Source organism: Podarcis melisellensis, assembly GCF_964234715.1.
Source record: "Podarcis melisellensis genome assembly, chromosome: 4".
Taxonomy (NCBI): Eukaryota; Metazoa; Chordata; class Lepidosauria; order Squamata; family Lacertidae; genus Podarcis; species Podarcis melisellensis.
The window spans coordinates 47,361,909-47,385,051 of NC_138531.1; the positions used below are offsets into that span (position 1 = coordinate 47,361,909).

Below are 23,143 nucleotides of genomic sequence, written 5' to 3' on the forward strand. Positions count from 1 at the left end.
GTTGTTTGATGGGGAAGCCTTAAATGAGTCCTCTCAGTAATGCACAGATTGCAGAGAGCCAGGAGGACCATGCAAAACTTGGCTGCAAGCTTCAAGGGCTTTAGCATCTAGTACAGCATAGAACTGGGAAAATCTATTTCAGGGCCATTTTATCAGAGATCCAATTCTGAAACCGTAAAACATTGCATTAGAAAAAATTTGGACAAGAATCTGTGGTGTGCATTAAGAGAAGGGAAGGAAGTTTCAGAGGGAGAAGTGTAAAAAAATAATCATATTAATGTAGCTGTAGAAAAGCAAATCATATCACTTTAACATGGCATCCTCCACAGCCCGCTTTAAAATAACTCATTTCCTGTGCTCTATTTTTGCCCACGATGGAAATAATGATGCTGCCCCTTTTCTATATTCAGCATTTCTGTTCTCATGCAGGAAATCAATAATGACAAGGCTGAAACGGAATGCAAAATAGCTATGGCAAAAACATCATTGACTTCTCCAAATCCTAAACCTTCAAAGTTAATGGGAGTTTAGTCTTTGACACCAAACAGAACAGAATTTGAACCTTAATGTATGCAGTGCCAGGGTCTAAACACTCCATTAGTGGCAGAGTTAAAACATAAGGTTAGAAAAAGCTAAATGGAGAAAAGCAAAGCTACCGGTAAGTAATTCCCAGTGTCAGAGGCCAGAATGGGAACCCAAATGCTTCATTAACTGGGCATCATATTTAACATTCGTAATTGAACAATGTAGGTTCCTATATTATGCTCACTTACACAGAAGTAAGGATTTAAGGATACAGCTATTTCCATCCCATCCTGTGTTTGTCACAACCAACATTATGTCCATTCTGCTACAGTTCAGCTTCAGTCAAAACCTACATGATTCATCTTGCTTCCCATTATAGCTAAAACTAGTACCATTAATTACACAATTTTAGTATAAAGGAAATGTCAAAAACAAAGCAGAAAACACCTTGAGTCAGCACAGAGCGATTTTCAGTTCCATTTCTGACATTCCTACCTGTAAGCTCCATTGGACTTAATGGAGCTTACTTCAGAGCAGGCATGTATAGGACTGTGCCAATGTTGGTTCTGGCGTTTGTTCTCCTTCTTCTTACCAGAGTCTTTGTAAATGCACATTTTCCTGTCACCTCACACTCCCAACCCCTTAGTAACCTGCCACTTCTCTTGTCTTTGTCCAGTCCTCAGAGCTGTGGGGAAGAACATTTCTTTTGCATTGCCAATGCCTACTTAGGCTGGTTTGCATGAGCCTCCTTGTCTGGCATAGTTCTGCGGCTTGCATTTTCCCTTCCTATCCTAAATATTAACTAATTTCTGACATTCATTAATTTCTTGGGTTTAGGGGGGTGACTCTCAAACTTAAAACGTTTTGTTAAGGGTCGATCACACTTTCCTTCTGCAGCCTTTTATCCTCCCTGAAGAAGCAGCCACCCCACTATATTTTTACAATTATCAAGCTACTGAAGAAGGATTGCAGATAACACTTTCTCACAGCAGTAAGAGGAGCGTTTGTCACATTCAGCATCTCCACTTAAGTTGTTTGTATGCATCCTTAGAAAGAGAAGCAGAATAGGTATGGAGATACGCTCACTTCCGTAGGAAGGACTCAGAAATGGTTATCAGACGGAATAGTATTTCGACTGCCTGCCGGGCTTTTCAAGGCTTGACAAAAACAACCTTTTTCCAAAGGTCTTTCTGATCTACTGAGCCTCACAGAATGGGAAGAGATTCAATTTGTGGTATATTTGAAGAGAGAGAAAATTAGTGTATCATTCATGGGAAACCTCCGGCCAGCAGCCCTATGAGACCCAATGGTGGTTCTAATTTGGGCAGCTAGGCTTCTCTCCCAATCCCACACTCACCTGGCACACACCTGATGTCGTAGGTTAGCAGGTGTGCGACAGGTAAAAATGCAGCTGCAAAGGAACAATTAGGAACCTTCAAGTGCACTGCTGCTTTTTCCATGGCAAGCAGGACTTTTAAATTTGGCTACCAATGCAAGTCCTACTAGGAATGATACCACTCAGGAGCGATTACAATAACAGTTCCGCTATGTGTAAGGCAGAAGTGCTTGAGCATGTTTTAATGACAGTTCTCTCATGGAAAATAAAATGGAATCCCAGGAAGCAGTCAGTACTTTCCCCCAAATCACAGTTCACTTGCACAAGGAATGCAGCTAACAGCAAGATAACTGCTGTAAACCAATTAGAAAATGAATGATAATTGATTCTTTTCTCAGCTGAGAAACAGCACTCAAAAACAGCATTAAAAGATGTGCATGCACAGGTACAGAAGTCATTGTGTACAAGCCCAGAACAGGTAAAGGTAGTTGAGGGTGGGAGAGGAGGTCGTAATTAAAGATAAGGGTTGGGAAACATAGCATAGCAATGTTGCACCAAAGGTTGCCTACTGATATGGATGTGAAACAGCAGAATACCTATGACAAATGTAAGACTAAAAAAAGAGAGTGTGTGGATGTTTGTGTGTCTATAATGTACCCAGAAATATTGGATCTGAACAATCCATTTGCGACATGAAGTCCCTGCCTGGAAACACCCAATGAAAGTTATTTCTGCCTGGTGTGTCCTCTAAGCCTTCCATGGCAATCATTTCATTTAGTGGTTTGCTAAGCTATATCATTAGGTATTAATGATGCAAACATTATTCCTTAATGTTTTGATGCTGCCCAGCACATTATTGCTCTGGGCCTGTGCATTTTAAAGCTTTGTGCCAATGTTAGAAAACTATAAAAACATGCTTTATTGCATTTCTTATTGTAATATCCTCCCTTTTTCAGAACATAAGCTCTTTAGAGCTAAGTCTTATATTGCTTTTGCTTTAGTTGACTGAAAATTTACTTTTACCCTGAACAGAGCTGTAGTTCTTCTCTATTATTTTTCTTTTTAATCAGGAACATGTATATACCACCTTCCCACGAGAAATCCACAAGGCATCTAATAATCAATAAAACCCAGTGGCAAATATTTAAAACCCCAATATAACCAAAAGAGAGTAAAAATCAGCAGGAGCAGGTAAGTACAACCCCTACTACAGCTATCATATAGTTCCAAAGCCCGGGGACTCGATAGTGTCTTGCTAAGCCAGGTAAAAGACAAGAGGAACCAAGTTGTGTTGGTGCCACAGCTGAGAAGACCCTGCATGATCTCCACAATCAGGATCAGCAGGACATGGATGGCTTCCCACAGCAAGCATGATGAAGAGGAAGCAAGTATGTGAGGAGAACCTCCAAGGAAGATCTTAATGTGTGGGTAGGGTGATGGCAGAAAGTGAGGAGGAATTAAAGAACCTTTTAATGAAGGTGAAAGAGGAGGGTGCAAAATATGGTCTGAAGCTCAACTTCAAAAAAAACGAAGATCATGGCCACTGGTCCCATCACCTCCTGGCAAATAGAAGGGGAAGAAATGGAGGCAGTGGGAGATTTTACTTTCATGGGTTCCATGATCACTGCAGATGGTGACAGCAGTCATGGAATTTCTTGGGAGAAAAGCAGTGTCAAGCCTAGACAGCATCTTAAAAAGCAGAGACATCACCTTGCTGACAAAGGTCCATATAGTTAAAGCTATGGTTTTCCTAGTACTCGTAGTGATGTATGGAAGTGAGAAGGCTGATTGCCAAAGAATTGATGCTTTTGAATTATGGTGCTGGAGGAGACTCTTGAGAGTCCCATGGACTGCAAGAAGATCAAACCTATCCATTCTGAAGGAAATCAGCCCTGAGTGCTCACTGGAAGGACAGATCGTGAAGCTGAGGCTCCAATACTTTGGCCACATCATGAGAAGAGAAGACTCCCTGGAGAAGACCCTGATGCTGGGAAAGATTGAGGGCACAAGGAGAAGGGGACAACAGAGGATGAGATGGTATGATAGTGTTCTTGAAGCTACCAGCATGAGTTTGACCAAACTGCGGGAGGCAGTGGAAGACAGGAGTGCTTGGCGTGCTCTGGTCCATGGGGTCATGAAGAGTCAGACACAACTAAATGACTAAACAACAACAGGATAATAAGGAAGAAGAATAGGTCCTCAAGGGTCTGGGAACCAGGCTTGTTTATGGTAAGTCACTACAAACAGTTTGCAATAGACCTGGGAACCAATGGGAAACAAACACTGCTGCTGTAAAATTGATGTAACATGGCCCAATCCAACTGGCCAACTTCAGCCTATAATCTGGCAACTGTGTTCTGTACACAGACATTTTGAACAGTTTTGGAAAAGCAGCTTCACAGATACAGCAGTGCAATAGCCCAGTCTTGATGTGACCAATGCATGAATCACTGTTTTCTGGTTGTTCTGTAAAATAAGAATAAAAATGGAGAAGTGATATCAGTGTGACTGCATGAGAGGGTGGAGGCCAGCTGCAAGGTCTGTGAAACTCATGCCAGCTAGTTCCTGCAGTCTTCGCTGAAGACAGAAACAATAGCAAGTCCAGCACAGAGAATGTACTCTGTATGCTTGAAGAGGCTATCACTGTGAGGTTTCTCTGATCACATAATTTGTGTTATTTAGCGCCAACCTCAAGACAGCAAGAGTTCGTGCAAAGTCCTCACTGAAGAAGCTGAACATATATTAGAGATTTATGTTGAAAGATGAAGTGGTACATAAATGAATTAAATAAAATATTCATATCAATACAACACACTCATATATTTTTCATTTCTCAAAGTACTTATATACCATCCTCTCACAAAGTATTAGGGGAGTGTACAGGAATATAAAAACATAATGAACAATAAAAGTGGTGGAAATCCTTCTGAACAATGTGAGTCTCCAGAGTTTTAAACTCAAGGGTACTGAACAATAAAATTAAGAATCCATCTATTTGCTTTGGAAGTTATGCTACTTTTCAGAAAGCAGACTTGGACACCAGACGGCATGTTAGTATTCCCCCTCATGCAGAAATTGCAGACAAGCCAAGGAGAAGATATCTGGGGGGAAACAGGTCATTAGTGAGGCGGACAACCTTCTGCTCTGCAGCAGTCTGTCAAAAGTATCCGTAATTTGGGCACAGAAGCCTCCAAACGAAGGGGTGGCCTTTTTTAGGCTTAATTGCGAAACAAATCAAATGCGCAGGAACTTCCGCAGTTACTTGACAGCGCATGGATGGTTGTCAGGCTGCTACATTAGGAGCATATATCCCACTACAGTAATGCATCGCAGAGTATCATGTGCCACAGAAGTACTACGAAAACCATTTATTTTTGTTTTCCATGCTCATCTATAAAGAAACTAATTGATTCCTATTAACGTTCAATTCCTCCACCAGCGTGGATAACAAAACAAAGCTTCTGAATCCTGCCCTGTGGCCAGAATTCAAAGAGTCGTGCAACCAGATCAAAAGAGTGGGCGCGTGTTGTAAAAGAGGGGATTTGGAAAAGCAGCGAGGTCTAGGCACCACCTGCTGAAGCGCAGGGGAGTCAAACAACCAACTATGCAATTATGGCAAATTGAGCAAAACACCCCGCCCTTTTCCAGCTCTATAGCTCTATAATTGGATTAGAACTCCGTTGATCCCTCTATATAGGTCAGTGGGCTTGTCAATCTGACCGAAAGACATCCGTTCCGTAAGAGAAGCCTGAGGCATCAGTGTCACGGGATGAGACGAATCCTTCGGATCCTAAGTGGTTAACTGGAAAGTTAACCACTTAGGATCCGAAGGAAAGTTAACCACTGGGCTGGCCCCGCCTCCTGCCATTGGCCTTCTTACCCTCGTGCGCATGCCCATCGTTTCGCAGACACACTGGTTGGTTTCTCCTACCTTCCCCCGTTAAGTTACACCTCCTCTATAGCTTCACGGAGCGTCTGAAGATCCTCTGAATGGCTAATATGGCTGTCGCTCAAGCTGAAGCTTCTAATGAATCTACTGAAGTAGATTTGACTGCGGTGGGTGGTGGGTGGGAGGGTTTTTTCTCATGTTCTTATTGGACGCATGGCCTTGCCACTCAGAATGTGGCATCGCCTTCTTCCCTTATGAGCCTCCCGCGTGCGCTTTCTGAGCGGTCGCAGACCTTGTCAATTAGAGTTGGAGGCGGGGCATAGTCGGGTCGCGAGACCGGCTGGTTCACACTTCCTCTTCTGCTTTTCTCTGGAACGCGGCGGAGGGAGCAGCAGTGATGGGGGTCTCGTTGGCTCTTTGGCTGGTGTCAGCCCTTGTGGCAGGTGAGGCTCCGGGCGGCTCTGCCATGAGGGGGGGGGGAGGCTGGGGGGGGAGAAAGGGGGTCCCCGGGGCGGGGTCCCATACAGCCCGGATCTGAAGGATGGTCTCTGCGACAGAGATAAAGGTACCTACGTATTGGGGGTCGTCGTGGCAGGATAGACTGTCAGAGGGAGAATGAGGGCTGGGTCGTGTTCGTGGAACTGTGGTGGCCGTGGGTTCTTACTATTTCTATTATTATTTTATTTTTATTATTTTATTATTATCATCAAACGCTTATAAAATGATCGACATTTCCTTCTGTAGTTCTGTTAAAGATAAAGACAGCCCCTGCTCACTGGCTCACAGTCTCGTAGACATTGTACAAAAGGTGGAGGTGGGAAATGAGGAGGAAAGAGGAAAGCAAGCATTTTTTTGGAGCAGCATCCCTACTGCCTAGTGGGAGGCCCATGAGGCCTCCCTTTATTTTTGTTGTTGATTACATTTATATCCCACCATTTCTCCACCATTTTTTATTGATTACATTCATATCCCACCATTCCTCCAAGGAGCTCAAGTTGGTGTGCATGATTTCCCTCCCCACACTTTTGTCCTCAGAACAACCCTGTGAGGTAGTTTAGGCTGAGAGGCAATGACTGCCCCAAGGTCACCTAGTGAGCTTTCATGGCTGAGTGGGAATTTGAACCCTGGTCTCCCAGGTCCAGCGCTCTTAACAGTCAGAAGGGGTATTTTCTTATGGACCTTTGCTTTTTATGTTTTGTGCCTATTACCTGTGCAATCAAAATCTTACTCCCTATAGCTTATCCAGTATACCAGACCCTCCAAATGTCCCTATTTTCCAAAAGCCATACCGGTTTCTGATTCTTCATATCTTTCCCCACTCAATTCCTCCACCCAAACTGGCAGTTTGTCTGCTGATTCTAATTTTTTAAATGCCTGGAGGTCATTGTGCTCATCTGTTTTGTATATAGTTTGGTCTCTGTATAAAAAAGGAAAGGGGACAGAATGAAACCCTTGGCAGCTCCCTTTATACATAATAATAATAATAATAATAATAATAATAATAGATATTTTGTTTATACCCTGCTCATCTTGGCTGGGTTGCCCCAGCCACTCTGAGCAGCTTCCAACACATATAAAAACATCAATCATTAATAGTAATCTGATCCAATATAAAAAGTTGCGGTAACTTTAAAATAGACAATTCATTTCAAACAAAGCAAGTAACATTCAGCAATCCATCAGAATCCAGTAAACAATCAAATTAAACATCAGGAAATAATAATTAAACAGTTTACACTTATCAACCACAATAATTACCAATCTATAACCCCCCAAAAATAACAGCAAATCAAAATGCATAAAATACCACAAAACATACCAAACCATGTAAAAGGATCAAACTGAGAAACACTCTCGTTTTTACTAGTTAGTATTTGTAGTTCTGCTTGTGTTTAATGTGGGGCATTTTAGTATGTGTATATTTAGAGGCATTTGTGATGTTAGTTCCAGTCTTGGCTAGTTTGAAGAAGTCCAGTTTCTTTGCCTAGTTTGAGACATGGCTGACATCTTGTGACCTGATACTCAATAGTTTGTCTTGTTGGGACAAGCCAAGGATCTTTGGTCAGTTTATTCCTGTACTTTCAGCATCAGCCTGGTTATTTCTTCCACAACTTCCAGCTGCTGTTGGTTTTGTTGGAATTCAATGTCACTTTAGACTAGCCTTCTTGTCTGGGGAAGAAATGTCAAAACTAAAAAGCATGTGAGGGAAGTCTTCCTACTCCATGGTCAGCTGATAATATGTTGCTAGCCAGTAACTGCTTTAAGTACTTGCTGCTTGAACTAAAATTGATCCTAATGATGTAGTAGAAAGCAGGGCCATTTACCTGTTTTCCCCTAGTAAATACCTTAGATGGTTTGTCTCAAGTTTAGTGGCTGGGAAATCTGAATTAATTATTTTCCTTTTTTTATATAATAATTTTTATTAAAGATTTTACATTACAAAAAATAAAAAATGAATTAATTATTTTCCATTGACTATTCGGGTGTAATTATCTTGTAATGGGAGGTGCTGATATGAGTGTATTGTAGCAAGTCCATGTTTCTGGATTCTGCCCATATAAGCTTTTGGCAAAGCCATCCAAAATTTTGACACTTGTTGTCATAAGAAAATATATTAGGCTGCAGTCCTAAGTCCCCACCCCGCACTGGTGCTTTACGGAGCAGTGGGCTACTGCTGCATTCACAGGCCTGCATGCACAGCAGCCAGGGCATAAAGTAGGGGACAAGCAGACTACTATGCCACTTTGGAGGTGGCACAGCTATCAGGCCTGGATTGGGCCCAGTGCTGTCATATAATGGCAGTGGGTCCAGCTTTGGGTACAAGGAATTGATAGGAACTGAGTTCAACATCTGAAGGACCACAGGTTTCCCATCCCTGGGCTACCACCTTCTATCCTCAATCCTTCTTCACAAAAAAATACAATTTGAGCAAAACCTTACATATAGGGTTGAGTGTAATGCTTTAAAGCAGAGGGTTTTTGAGTCCTTGGATCCCTTGATCAACTGCATTCTTTCTGCGACACCCCTGTGGGACTCAGGAGTCCAGTTATATCACCCCTTGCCTGCAGAGCTGGCAGCTTCTCACCCTTTTTCCAACACTCCCTTGTGGAGTGTTCCCTCAGACTCCTCTCCCGTTTCTTTGGGAGTGCTCTGGGCAGCCGCATCTGCTGCCCCTGGTTTCTGAGCTGCCCCACCCCAAAGAGAGGTGCCTCCTCACACTGCCCCACAGGGGCCTGGGAAGCACCCCCTGGCCAGTCCCAGAGGCACCATTCGCCTGGGGAGCTTGTAGCCAGGGCTGCTGCAACAAACAACTGTGCAGGCCTTTGGGAGGCAGAGACGCAAGAGGGCACCAGAGGAAGGGAGGGAAGAAAAGTGAGATAGAGGCCAGTGTTGCCCGCAGCACCCCTGACTATCATTCAAGGCACCCCAGGGTGCTACAGCACACTGGTTAAAAACCACTGCTTTAAAGAAACAACTCACAAAATTTATGCTAATTAGCTACATTTATTTGGAATATATATATAGGAGTATAACTATTGCACATACATGGCAAAGTGATAATATGTGTCTAAATGTCTGAAAACTCCAGGATTTATATCCCCCCATTCTTGACAGGCCATGGCTGGAATGAAATAGTTGCAGCTCTCAAATGCGTAGGTTCTAATTTTCACTGTAAATCAACTGTTGTGTGTGTTAATCCTGTGTGCAACATTGGAACAAGAGAGTTAAAAGTACAGTGGCACCTTCTTCTTAAATAAAAGTGCTTGTAATGATTTTCACGTAAAAGGACATGAGCAGTGTTAGAAACTGAGATATGAAAGCTAGGAGCTAAATGGCACTTTAAACAGAGGTTATGGGCACAACAACGGAATGTCTAGGCCCATACTGAAAATGCTGTATTTCTGAATCTCACAAGTTCTCTGCGAATGATTATATTTTCTCTGATTTATACACACCACGGTTTTTTAAAGAATCTAGTATTGAACTCCTCCTTTGCCCTATATTTAAATGACCTGATGGGTAGATAATATTTACAGATACAGTTCTGTTGTTGGAAGCTGGTGTTATAAAATGACACATGTTTACTGTCAATACCTCCTGTATTTTTGTTAAAAGTTGAATGTGGTTTAGACTAACTCCAAGGTTGATGTGGTCAGAATAAAGGGAGAAAAATATTGTAGTTGACGTGTTATACCTGTTGGAGGCTTTTGTGTGGTATCAGAGAGCCAGTGTGGTGTAGTGGTTAAGAGTGGTAGACTTGTAATCTGGTAGAACCGGGTTCCTGTCTCCACTCCTCCACATGCAGCTGCTGGGTGACCTTGGGCTAGTCACACTTCTCTGAAGTCTCTCAGCCCCACTCACCTCACAGAGTGTTTGTTGTGGGGGAGGAAGGGAAAGGAGAATGTTAGCTGCTTTGAGACTCCTTCAGGTAGTAATAAAGCGGGATATCAAATCCAAACTCTTCTTCTTCATCATCAGTTTTTCTGCTTCCTTTTGTGGAACCTCATTCTGCCTCTGGAACATGTAGGATTAGGATAAGCAACTGGAAGCTTTCAGCCAAATCTTGCTTTCTGAGAGGTGCAACCCTGTAGTTGGCTAACGTAGAAGCTAACACAATGCAGACAAACACAGAAAGCTGTCTTACACTTGATCCATCCAGCCCAGTATATTGTCTATCCCAGGTGGCAGAAGCACTCTGGATCTTTCGCAGACCCAGTACCTGAGATCTTTTTCACTGGAGGTGCCAGGGGATTGGACAAGAAAACATCTGCATTCAAAGATGAGCTCTACCATTGAGCTATCCACCCTCTCCTAAAGTGGCATTTGCAGCAATATATTTTGAGTAAGGACTGAGCTGCTAACCCATTACCCCCTCACTGCTCAGGGTAACTCTCCAGAAAAAGAAACAGCTGAGAAGGGATGTAGAGATGTAGAGATCCTATGATGGAAAGTGGGGACAGCATTTCCTTTGACTCAAACTGAGTATGTGTATCAGTTGCATTCAGGGATTGTACCAAGGCTTCCCTGCAGCCCCTGTTGGGTACCGCATATAGGGGTATCCTTATTCCTTACCTTTGTAAGAAATAGCCTGGGGAATAAGACTTCTGTTTATGATAATTAGGTACATAGCCACGCCTGCATATTTAGTATGTTTCTGTCAATGTGTTCCATTGTGCCAGAAGCGGTTTAGTCATGCTGGTCACAGGACCCGGGAAGCTGTCTGTGGACAAACGCCGGCTCCTTCGACCTAAAAGTGAGATGAGCGCCGCAACCCCATAGTTGCCTTTGACTGGACTTCTCCATCCAGGGGTCCTTTACCTTTACCTTTACCTTTTACCATATTTAGTGCACCATATTGGCTGTTTCCTACTATCACAATCTTGTCTTCAGGAGTGTCCAATAGTTTAGTAGAGAAATAAACTGAAAAACATTAGCTGCCATTCAAAAAGGATTTACTGTAATCAAAGGCTCTGTGTTGTGGGAATTGGAATGACATGGTAGAATGAAGTTCATGTGAAGGATCCCACTTTCAGTGCTCCTCTCAAGCACAAAAAGCATTTCCTGTGTGATATAAAATAAGCACAGCTGGGCAAGGACATGGGCTGGCATATTTTCCCTGTGAATGTTATTTCTATTTGCAAACAGTTTTATTTTAAATGGGGGGAAGCATTCAACAGTAGTAGCTGACACCTGTAGCCTAAAGTGGTGTGGCCCATTCTACCGCCTCATTCTGCTTGTGTGCTCAGGCAAAGGCTTTCCAAAAAAGCTGAGATGCTGTTTAAGGATGTTTTTTTTTACCAGCCCTGCCTTACTTTTTCAGGTATTTCTGCCAATGAGTTCAGTGTATTAAGATATCCTGAATCCATCGTTTTCCGTGAAGGAAGTTGGCCAATACCCGGCGAGCGAATTCCAGATGTGGCAGCGCTTTCCATGGGCTTCTCTATTGAGGAAGTATGCAACTCCCTATGTCTCTGTTCAGCCACATTGTTCATTGCTTTTGAAAATTGTTGAAATAGGCCTAGCCTGTGTACTCCCTCTAGGAATCATGGGCAAGAGCATAATCTAGCATTCTGTAGGCTTTGCTTTATATTGGGCGTATATAGCAAAACCAGGCAATGGTGGCTAGTTACCCATTATTTCAATAATACACATGTGGCTTTTCATATATAAATATCCCAAGTGGCATAAACCCTTCATGCCTTAATGACTGCCTCCTTCCCTACACCCCATATTCATTGGGAATAACTTTTCATGTGACCCTAACTCAGTGTTTCTTGTTTTGTTGTTGCTGTTGTTGTATTTTTAAAAAGCTAAAACATTCCTTTTTAAGAAAATATATCCAAATTATTACAGGATCTCTCTTGGCCGGGGCTAGCAGTTGGAGATCTGTTCCGGCGTCCTCGAGCTACAGTTCTAGTCACAGTGACAGGGATAGACAAACTAACGTTGCCTAAAAACGGCATATCTTACCCAGTTGAGAATGTAAGTACTGTCATGTGTAGATTCAAATGCTTATTCTGGTAGACCTAGAGACCTGACTATATTTGGAGGGGAGAGGGTCCTTGTTAACAAATCCCTGCTTTTCCAGTATCTTGTTCTGTGTACATTTCCGCTGGGGTTAGTTACCCTTCTTGCAATTTTCCATATGCCGCAGCCAGACATTGCTTACTAGTCCTTTTTGTATCGCCCTAGGCGGTTCCTTTTAGCTTGGATGGTGTTGCAAATGCAATTCACACCTTATTTTCTGAAGAAACCCCTGTCGTGGTACAGCTAGCTCCTAGTGAAGAGGTAAGTGCCTGTCTCTTTCTGAAAGCCCATGAAATTATTTAATAATGCCATACTCATGCTTCCAAGGATAACCTTGTGTAAAAACTTTTCATTTTGGGAAAACAGTTGTGTTCAAGAAATGTCCTTTTCTCAGGTGAATGTTGTTTTACCCTCATAATGCATGATGGTTATTCTTTCAGAGAGTGTACATGGTGGGAAAGGCCAACTCTGTATTTGAGGATCTTTCTGTCACACTGCGGCAGCTTCGGAACAGATTGTTCCAGGAAAATTCCATCCTAGCTTCCCTTCCGCTCAACTCACTGAGCAGAAACAATGAGGTAAGGCATGGCTAGACATTAGACACAACTTTTTCCATTTTATATTATGCCACTCTTTCACATTTAAGGAACACAACCTAGTTTTCCAGGGGGATGCAGGGGGATGGTGGTGGTGCATATGTTTCAGTGATTTGCTTAATACAACTTTAAGCACATATATGTACAGTCGTACCTTTGAAGTTGAATGGAATCCATTCTGGAAGTCCGTTTGACTTCCAAAACGCTCAGAAACCAAAGCTCCTTCAGCCAATCGGAAGCAGCACGGGGCGTTCGGCTTCCAAAAATCATTCGAAAACTGGAACACTCACTTCCGGGTTTCAATTGTTCAGGAGTCAATTTCTCTGGGAGCAAAAGTGTTTGAGATCCAAGGTATGACTGTACTCTGTCTAGCTGCATGATGACCAATGGATAGCTAATTCCTCTGCTTACCCCCTAATGCATAGGGATGTATCTAATTACATCCTTTCAGTGACAGAAGGCTCATTGATCCAGCAGAGGCTTCCAAGACAGAAGGTGGATGAAGATGATCCCCTTCCCTTGCCATTGACATCAGTCTGCATCTCCTCCCACAGTTCTGAAGCCCCCAAGCCCTTTAGATTAGATTTGGGGTGGGGTACAAAGTACTAATGCACAAGTCTGCAGTCCTGTCTGTGTGCTCCGCACTGATTTTTGAGCCTTGTCTGAGCATGGCTGAGGTTAATTTGTCACGCTTGTACATTTAGTGCCTAAATAAATATAATAAACAGTAATAATCAGTGAGCAGAAATATGCAAGTGATCCTGACTTCTGCCATCCCTGCTAATAGTGTAACTTCTGAATTAGAACTCTTCAGCATAGATGCAACATATTCAGATTCTGTTCAAAGAAACTTAAGATTATTGTTTCCTTAGGTTGACCTGCTCTTCCTGTCAGAATTGCAAGTTTTGCATGATATCACAAGCTTGGTAAGTAACTAAACAAATACTGAATTCTGCTATGGGGTTGGCAGCAGTTGATCTGTTATCAGAAGTTAGGCAAATAATCTTCCGTTTTGCCCCAGCCACAGTGGGAGCTGCCACCATATAACTTTTCCAGTCATGGACTCTTCAGCTGGCTGAGGAATTCTTAAACTGAGAAGAAATGTATGCAGTTGCAGAGGAAGCAGTCCTTCCCCACAAATTAGCAGAATAGGAGAGAGATCTTGTCAGGGTTCCTTGTCTGTGGGGATACACTATTGCTAGCACATAGATCTGGTCCTTAAAAGATTGCACTAGCTGCCCATTTCCTACTGGTAAAGTTCAAGAGTTCTTGTATGACAACTTGTATGACAACTTGGGGCCAGGGTACTTTCTGTTTTTGCCCATTCAGAGAGGTCTTTAGGGAAGTTACTGTTAGTATTCCTTGCATGGTTATCCACTCGGAGCAATGCATTAGTAATGTTGGCCCAATGCTGTGGAACTCCTTCCTTAGCTGAGACAGGCCCCTTCCCTGTTCAGCTGGGAAGGGTGTTGCCAGCTGCTGCACCCCTTGCCTTTAGAAGCCTTGCAAGTTGATGCAGGAGACGGGCTGTGAGCAACATCACGGAAAGAGTGTTTCTAGGACCAAATTGCAACTGTTAAGCTCCCTTGTTATTTCTGCTACTGCCATGAGGTGTACTTTTGCTACTGTAATTAGTTATATTTATGGTCCTGAAATGTTGTTTCCTGTATATTATATATGATACTGTGTTTTTTATTTTCTTATTATGCAATTGTTTAAGCACTGTTTGATTTTGAAATGCATTGCCTTTTTCTGTTGTAAGCTGCTTTGAGCATCATTTATGTGTGTGCAAAAGCGACATGCCAGTCAGATAATGCAGTGCCTCGTGAAGATCTTTATATTTCAGCAGGCATTTTAAGCGTGTTTTCTGATTTTATGGTTACCGTTAACTAACTTTTTATGTATTGCATCTTTTTAGCTTTACAGTATATGCTTGGAAAGTATGGTATTAAGTGATATATAAATTGCGAAGATAAATAAAGTAGGGTGGCATAAACATGCAACCATTTAAAATGGAAAATACCCACTTTTCACTGGCATTCTTTTTTTATGTCCCCACCCTCCACTTCTTCAAAAGCTATCCAGGCACAAACATCTGGCCAAAGATCATTCACCAGATCTATATTCTCTAGAGCTTTCTGGGTTGGAAGAAATTGGCAAACGTTATGGGGAAGATTCACAACAATTCAAGGATGCCTCTCAGATTCTTGCAGACTCCTTACAAAAGGTAACATGAGCAGAGACCCTCTTTTATATATTTAATGCCAAATATGCTAGCATAAGCACAAAGAACACCTGCAAACTAGCACAGTGCTTCTGCTTTGAATAAAACGTTATGCAGTACATCACTGCTGACCCTTATTTGATTCTTTTAAAATAAAATTGTCTTGGATGAATGGACAGTTGATGGCCAGATCAAAATCTGTAGCCCTGGTCAGTCTTAAACATTTGGAAGTGACTAGGGGAGAAATAAGTGGTACTGGAAAATTAGGTTAACTGTTGACAGAGCAATCTGTTCAAGGGATTCCTTGCAAATTAGCAAAGGTAGGCATCAGGCGTTACATCTGGTTACTATAAGCGTTTCATTCCTCTTCTGAGTAGCTGGCCACACCATAACATAGAAATTCCAAGAGCCATTCCATAAATCTGGCAAGAAATAATCCTAAAACATTGCACTAGAGAGTACCTTGAAATGAGCATTTTGAAAATGGAACTAGGACTGTTATCCAGAGAAACCCTTTAGGAATGCTCCTATTGGAAGCATATTCAGCCTACCAGAAAAATACCACTGAAATGTTCCAAATTCAAGTGATGCCAGAAGCTTTTATGTACCCACATGCAAAAGTTACTATCCAGTCCTCCAGTTGGTGAATTGAAAAGAAATCCATTGGCCTGGGTATAGCATCTTTTTAAGTCTTGATAGGCAATGCCTGAATATTTCCTGCAATAATTATTGGATACTTGCCAGTACAGTGGTGCCCCGCAAGACGAATGCCTCGCAAGACGAAAAACCCGCAAGACGAAAGGGTTTTTCGGTTTTTGCGACGCTTCGCTAGACGATTTTCCCTATGGGCTTGCATCGCAAGACGAAAGCCCATAGGGAAATCTCGGGGACCTTTTTTTAAATGCTGGCGGTGGGGAGCAAAGCCTTCCCCCCCCCTCCGGACTTCAGAAGAGGTCCAGGAAGGCCGGCGGGGGCGAAAGGCTTTGCTCCCCACCGCCAGCATTTTAAAAGCGGTCCGGGATAGCAGGGAAGCGCTTCCCGCTATCCCGGACGGCTTTTGAAGGCAGGCAGGGGGGGCAAAGACTTTTGCCCCCCCTGCCTGCCTAACCGGGGGCTTTTAAATCGCCCCGGGACTGTCCGGGGCGATTTAAAAGCCCCCGGACGGCTTTTGAAGCCTCCCCCCGCCGCCCGGCTTCGGGGCATCGTCCCGATGCCGGGCGGTGGGGCAGGAACGCCTCCCCCAGCCGCCCGGCTTCGGGGCATCGTCCCGATGCCGGGCGGTGGGGCAGGAACGCCTCCCCCAGCCGCCCGGCTTCGGGGCATCGTCCCGATGCCGGGCGGTGGGGCAGGAACGCCTCCCCCCGCCGCCCGGCATCGGGGCATCGTCCCGATGCCGGGCGGTGGGGCAGGAACGCCTCCCCCAGCCGCCCGGCATCGGAACGATGTCCCGATGCCGGGCGGTGGGGCAGGAACGCCTCCCCCAGCCGCCCGGCATCGGAACGATGTCCCGAAGCCGGGCGGCCGGGCGGGAAAGCCTCCCCCCGCCGCCCGGCTTCGGGGCATCGTCCCGATGCCGGGCGGTGGGGCAGGAACGCCTCCCCCAGCCGCCCGGCATCGGAACGATGTCCCGAAGCCGGGCGGCCGGGCGAGAAAGCCTCCCCCCGCTGCCCGGCATCGGAACGATGTCCCGAAGCCGGGCGGCCGGGCGAGAAAGCCTCCCCCCGCCGCCCGGCATCGGAACGATGTCCCGAAGCCGGGCGGCCGGGCGAGAAAGCCTTTGTCCCCCCCTGCCTGCCTTCCCAGGGGCTTTTAAATCGCCCCGGACAGCGGAGAAGTCCTCCGCTGTCCCGGGCGATTTTAAAATGCCGCCCGCCAGAAGAGGTCGGGGGAAGGCGTTTTCCATAGGAACGCATTAATTGATTTTCAATGCATTCCTATGGAAAACCGTGCATCGCAAGACGAAAAACTCGCAAGACGAAGAGACTTGCGGAACGAATTAATTTCGTCTTGCGAGGCACCACTGTAAATAGTTTCAGGATAGCAGCTTTGGCCTTGTAGTTTAATATAATTAATGATAAATTTCTGGTAGCAGACCATTCTACTTTAAGTCACTAAGTTAAATCTAGAAGCAACCTAAGAGGTGTCTACGCTTCTTCCTATTCGGTGGCTATTAAAATGGTACTCCTCCTGTCTCATGAACTGTTCATCTAACTCTGATGGTGACTTGTGTCTTAAAACATGTTTTCAGTTTGCAGACGAAATGTACAACCTCTATGGTGGGAATGCAGTGGTTGAGGTAGTGACCGTGAAGACATTTGACACGCCCTTTGTGAGGAAGTCCCGATCCATTCTGCAGTCTACACAGGTTGTACAAACGCTTAATAGATTCCTAAGAGAATGCAATAGCTCAATCCTGAATAGTTTCTTGGGAATCTCATAAATTTCACTGGAGCTCCTAAGCAACTCACTTAGAATGCAGCCTATCAGTTATAAGCTGCCTGCACTATGCCTTGTTCTCTGTTATCTCGACTGTACAGTACATAATTCTAAGAACAAAACTATAGTCATTTTAAAAACATTTGCGAATGTCTCGGCCTTAAGCTAATATAAAGAGTAAGCAACTTTCCCAAGAGACTACCGTATCACTTTTATAGCATAATGCTGCACAACTGTGGACATGGTAGGTTTTATACTATTGTAAATGGACATGACTTGCTTGCTTTTCTGAAGTGGCCTTCAGAATGTGAAAAACATGAGCCGGCTGTCTACACCTATACCTGTGTTTGTCAAACTTGGGTCTCCAGCTGTTGTTGACTACAACTCCCATCATCCCTAGCTAGCAGGACCAGTAGTCAAGGATGATTGGAGTTGCTGTCAAACAACAGCTGGAGACCCAAGTTTGAGAAACAGTGATCTAAACTTTGAGAGGGAGAAATTAGGAGAAATACTTTGGGTCCAGTTTTGACTCTGAAATGTTGCCATTGTATTTCCAAATTACTCACATGCCTTCTATTTTAAAGACAGCCACAAGCCTGAGAATACTAGTGAACCATGTACTGTATAAACTTACAGAGCTGTTATGTTGTCCATTGTTAAGTGGAAGAGGCAAGTGTCCCTGGTCCACTGGCAAGGACTCTTAGAAGCCTCCGACAGACTTCTTCAAACTGCAGTTAAAAAGCAGTTTATCTGGTTTGTTTCTTCCTTTAGTAATACCACAGTACAAATGTGAAGTCTCTGTCTCCTAGTAGTGAGAAAAATGGAAGCTGGTAATATTTATGGGCAGCTGGTGGTGAAAACACAGGTGCTCGATCGGTTATTTGCAAGTAACTCCATACAGTAGAAACTGCGTTGTCTTTCAACGATTTATCCAAAATACTTCCCGTGTTTCTTTCAGGCAGGTGTAATCAGGATGGTGCTGGATTACCACTCCTCTCTCATTTTTTAACAATACTTTGTTTCTCTTTTCATAGCCCAAAGATGAAAATCCATATAATTTAGGATATGAATACAACTTTAACTATGCTGTGGTCTTCAACATAGTCTTCTGGATGATGATAGCCCTTACCATAGCTGTGATAGTCATCTCCTACAACCTCTGGAATATGGATCCAGGCTACGACAGCATCATTTATAGGATGACGAACCAGAAGATTAGGATGGATTAAGGTTTAGAGTCAGGTTTTAAAGGAGTAAGGCTTTTCCAGGGCTTTGGCCCGGTTCAGTATGGACTTTCTTGGTTTTCTTCAGCAGTGCAATGTGGAGTATCCCCTTGTGTTTTCCTTTAAGATATATTTAAAAGGTTAGCAGTGGGCATAGTCGGCTTGCAGAGCTGAAGCTGTACACTGCTGTTAAATCATGAGCAATTGCCTATTGACACTATGTGAAAATGATTCCATTTTGTGGCTGTGCAATATGCATTGAGTTCTAAATATGCTCCTCTGTACTGTTGTGACTAAATGTGTGAAATGACTGCACTGAACATATGCTAGTAAGTTGCTTTGTTTAAATTCTTTGCACTGGTGATTTAGGATGTTACCTTGAGACTCTGTTGTAGATTATGAATTAAATTTGTTGTGAATGTAAATACTTTAAATTGCCGTCTTTAGAGATCTAGTCCTGTTTACAGTGGAACTTCTATTCTGCCGCTCCTGCTTTGTGTGTACAACTTGTAAGGGACCCTACAAATTTTGTTCAGATTGAACTTTTGTTTAAAAATGTACAGGAGTTTGAACAAGGAAGAAAATACATGTGACTATAACAGAAAACATTAGAATTTGCAGAATCTTGTAATTAAATGTCATGGATTGTGTTAGAGGTTGAAAGCAAGGGTTGGTTTAGTGCAACTGCAATGACTGCAAATATGTACAGCCTATTCTTATATTGGGAACAAAAACAATACAGCAGCTCATCACATAACAGTAGAAACATAAGCAATATGCAAACAATAAAGCAATGCTGCCATTCACTAACTACTAGATGAATATAAAAACTCCACACTGCCACCCTTCTTCCTAATCCCCCGCCCCCCCCCCAAAGCATTCACATTGGCCTGGTGCTTTTTATCCCTCTTAACCTCCTGAATTAACCACCAGTGCGAGACAGAGTGGAGAGGTGTGATTTTTGTGGCCGCCCTTGGTGCGGGCCAACCTACTGGCTGTAAATCAGTGGGGAGGGGGTCCAGGATCTTCTGGGTTGGTCCTCCGATCAAGGAGAGCAGCTTTAAATTGATTTATTACAGTCACAGACCAGAAATGCAGACATATACAGCAATAGAGAACATGTAAATATAAATAAATTTAAACTCTATAAGCTAGAACACAATAAATAATAGATATAAAACAATTGAAATATGTAGGCTAAAACCTTAACCGCCAATTTAAAATATGTGTGTTAAGACATTGGCCATTAAATTCATTCAGAGCTTGTCCCCTTAATTTTATAGCAGCAGCACAGAATTTAGCCACTTTCCTCTATTAGATATTTGAAGTAGTGGTCATCAGATTTGCTTGGGATTCGCTGCATGATTGGAGTGATATAGAACATATATCCCTATAATAATGACAGTATTGTAGGACAAGAGTAACAGCTTCAACTTCCTTCAAACCACATGGGCATATTCTCTCTGAATATGTTTTACCTTCAAATCAGCCTGCAGTAATGCAGATGGTAGGACATTGAACCTGGCAAGGGTAAACGCTCCTCTAAAGTTGGGTTTTTCTAGCTTGGATAAATACCTCGCTGGAGTAAACCCCCTCCCATTACCTTTAATTTCTGGATACCTGATCATCTCATGCACATGGCATTGCAAAACAGCATCCAAGATTCATTGCTTAATTGTGGATTTTGTCTTTGCAAACCCTTGGCTTCTCAGTTTCTCTTGCAGTGAGGATTTCACTTTTGTTTGGCATGTAACTATTAAAGTTAAGAGTGCCAGACCTACCAGGAAGAAAATCAGTTTTAACTAATAATGGATCTTCAAAATGAATATCTGGGACCTAACTGGAATTTGCCCGACCTCCAGGGGAACTGCTACGTTGGGCACACAGGATGAAATCCCCAGCAAAGAGCAATAAAATTTAGTTTGTAAAATTTCAAAAGGAGCAGTGTTTTTATAATTGCACACCTGGGAACCATATATCAGTTGTGAAACAAATACCTGGGTGGCAGCAGGAAGGGGGAGAGCAAAGCAAAAGCCGAGCAGAAAGGGGGTCAAAGTTGTTGTAGCTGCTGCGCTGCTCTTATGCTGGTGGTGGTGGTGGTGGCAGCGCTTTTTTTTTTTTAAAGGGTGCAAACAGAGTACACCATTCATTAGCACAAATAAGAAAAATGTATAATTAATATAAATGAGAAGAATGTAACATATTTTTTTAAAGCGACAAAAAACTGTCATGCATAAAAACACCAGATACACGAGATCTAGGTGGTCTCTCGAGAGCATGTTTTGCCACCTGGGTGTGGTGGAGAGTTCTACATTATAGGACAGTTGTGTTTGAAGTAGCATGGCTTGCTGTTGAAGATTTCTTCCAACTGAAGACTTCTCACAATCTCAAATACTACACTAGTGTCACGTAGTGTATATTATGGGTGTATAGCTGTTTGTATTAGTAGATTGCTTCTCCATGCTTCTCCAACTTGCTGAGCAAGCTTTTGCTCAAGCTGTGTTCTCTTCTTCCATCTGCTCCCAAGCCTGCAGCGCCTTTCGAAGGTGACCTTTACACTTCTGACTCTTTTTCCCCAACTGCGGTTTTCCCCCCTCCTCCAGTTTTGTTTCCTTTGTTGTTCAGCCTCTTCTTCCTTCCTTCGCTTCACCTTTTCCAGCTGCAGAGCTCTGCAAATGACCTTCTTTTTTTGGTGACTGGCTTCAAGTTCTTCCAACTTCTTCTTAACTTTGTCCTCTACCAGTTTTTTCTCAAGCACCTTGCCAGCGGGGCACTGAGAAGATACAGCCCTTTTCCTTTTGCAATGAGAAGTCATCTTCTGAGTGCTGTCGATTTTGCTTATAAATGCTTTTTCATTGCCCGGCTTTATCCTTTCCCCCAGTGATTCTTCTGCAGTTGTATTTTTGGCACCAACTAGGTTCACTATCAGAGCTGCTGTTGAAAATATCGATGGCTTCTTCATGAATTTCAGCCACACAAAGTCTGTTTTGGTCACATCTTGCAACAGGTTTCTTCACGGCAGAGTCTTCAACATGTACACTGAAATGTGTTAAGTGGCCTGTGTCTTCCAGCCCAATTGAAGTTAAACATGATAGGTGTGTGTTCCCAGATTACATTAACTAGCTGCTTGAATTCCATTTTTAGAGGTGAAATTATATGTATAATTGCAAAAACGATATATGAAGAATACTTTACTTTCAGTTTTAGTGCCATCTTTCCATCTCTAGCAGTAGACATAAATGTTTGCTGCTTTAGAGTACTTATTCTTTATATACAAAGATTCTGTATGAAACTTTTACTTTCTAACTTAAGTGTCCTCCAGTCTAAAAAACCTGCTATAATGGTTACCAGGTGCATAAGCCACTTGATATAAGTTAAAAGATTGATCAGTCCTGTTGCAGATCAGCAGATCTATTACTAGATCAAGCATGTTTTTCAATCCTAAAACTAACAAATCAGTCCTAAAATGAAATGTAAAATTAAAACTACCTAGTAATGTAAAATGAAAACTGCACAGAGTTAGACATATCTAAATCCATTAGCATGCTTGTGCCCTTTATCAACTGTTAACTGATTCAAGTTTTTGTTCAATTCTGGAGCCTGTATTTATTAACTGGGCTCCAGTAATTCATAGTGTGGGATAACATAAGGCTTTTGACTCACAATCGGAGTAAGTTATCCACTGAAACAAATTGGACAAGTTCATCACTATCAAACTATTCCATTCTATTTTTACTGGCATTGAGTAATTTTACTGGATTTTGTGGTTTATAGCTGTGATATATGCAAAAGCCTTTTGAAAATGCAGGTGATTTTACCGAGACAGCTGAGAAAAGGCCATTTTTGTACCTAGTCCTACCTGAGATATCAAATAGGACATGATCCTAACAAATAATGCCATGTTATACAGTTGTATCAGTGCGGCAGTTCATTGTTATGTATGTTGAAGTGACCAAACCTTGGATTTGGATGAATTTTTGAGAGTCTATCATCAGCCTTCTAAACCACATCCCTCTAACAGATAATGAAACAGGTATTGAAGCACATTGTCTCCCCAAAAGGATCATGTGTGCATTAGAGGACAATGTCCCCCCCCCTAATTTATATGGAATAAATGTTTGTGCTTGTCAAGATTTGTGTTATTCTAATGGCTTATTACTTAAGCACCTGCTTTTTCTTCGTATTACCGTTCTTCTGCCTTTATATACAGGCAGTTTCAGAGAGGGTACTCACTCCTGCCCTCCTATTTGACATACTAACTCATGCAAGTCCTGCATCAGCCATTCAAACGTAATCCTAAATTTCTGAACAGAGAAAGACCCTACGCTAGCCCCTTTACACTTGAGAAAAGCCAGCAGTTACACCAGAGATATTCAGCTTATCTGA

At 42.9% G+C, this 23,143-nt stretch overlaps 1 protein-coding gene across 1 annotated transcript; it reads left to right on the plus strand.

The window, feature by feature from the left end:
• The first annotated feature begins 6,038 nt into the window (after positions 1-6,038).
• Positions 6,039-22,888, plus strand: ATP6AP2 (ATPase H+ transporting accessory protein 2). The gene is made up of 9 exons (XM_081909001.1): positions 6,039-6,193; positions 11,572-11,702; positions 12,105-12,233; positions 12,444-12,539; positions 12,719-12,856; positions 13,747-13,800; positions 14,952-15,101; positions 17,347-17,463; positions 18,569-22,888. Exons 1-9 carry the CDS (start codon positions 6,148-6,150, stop codon positions 18,761-18,763), a joined length of 1,056 nt encoding a protein of 351 aa, XP_081765127.1. The 5' UTR covers positions 6,039-6,147; the 3' UTR covers positions 18,764-22,888.
• The last annotated feature ends 255 nt before the right edge of the window (positions 22,889-23,143 follow it).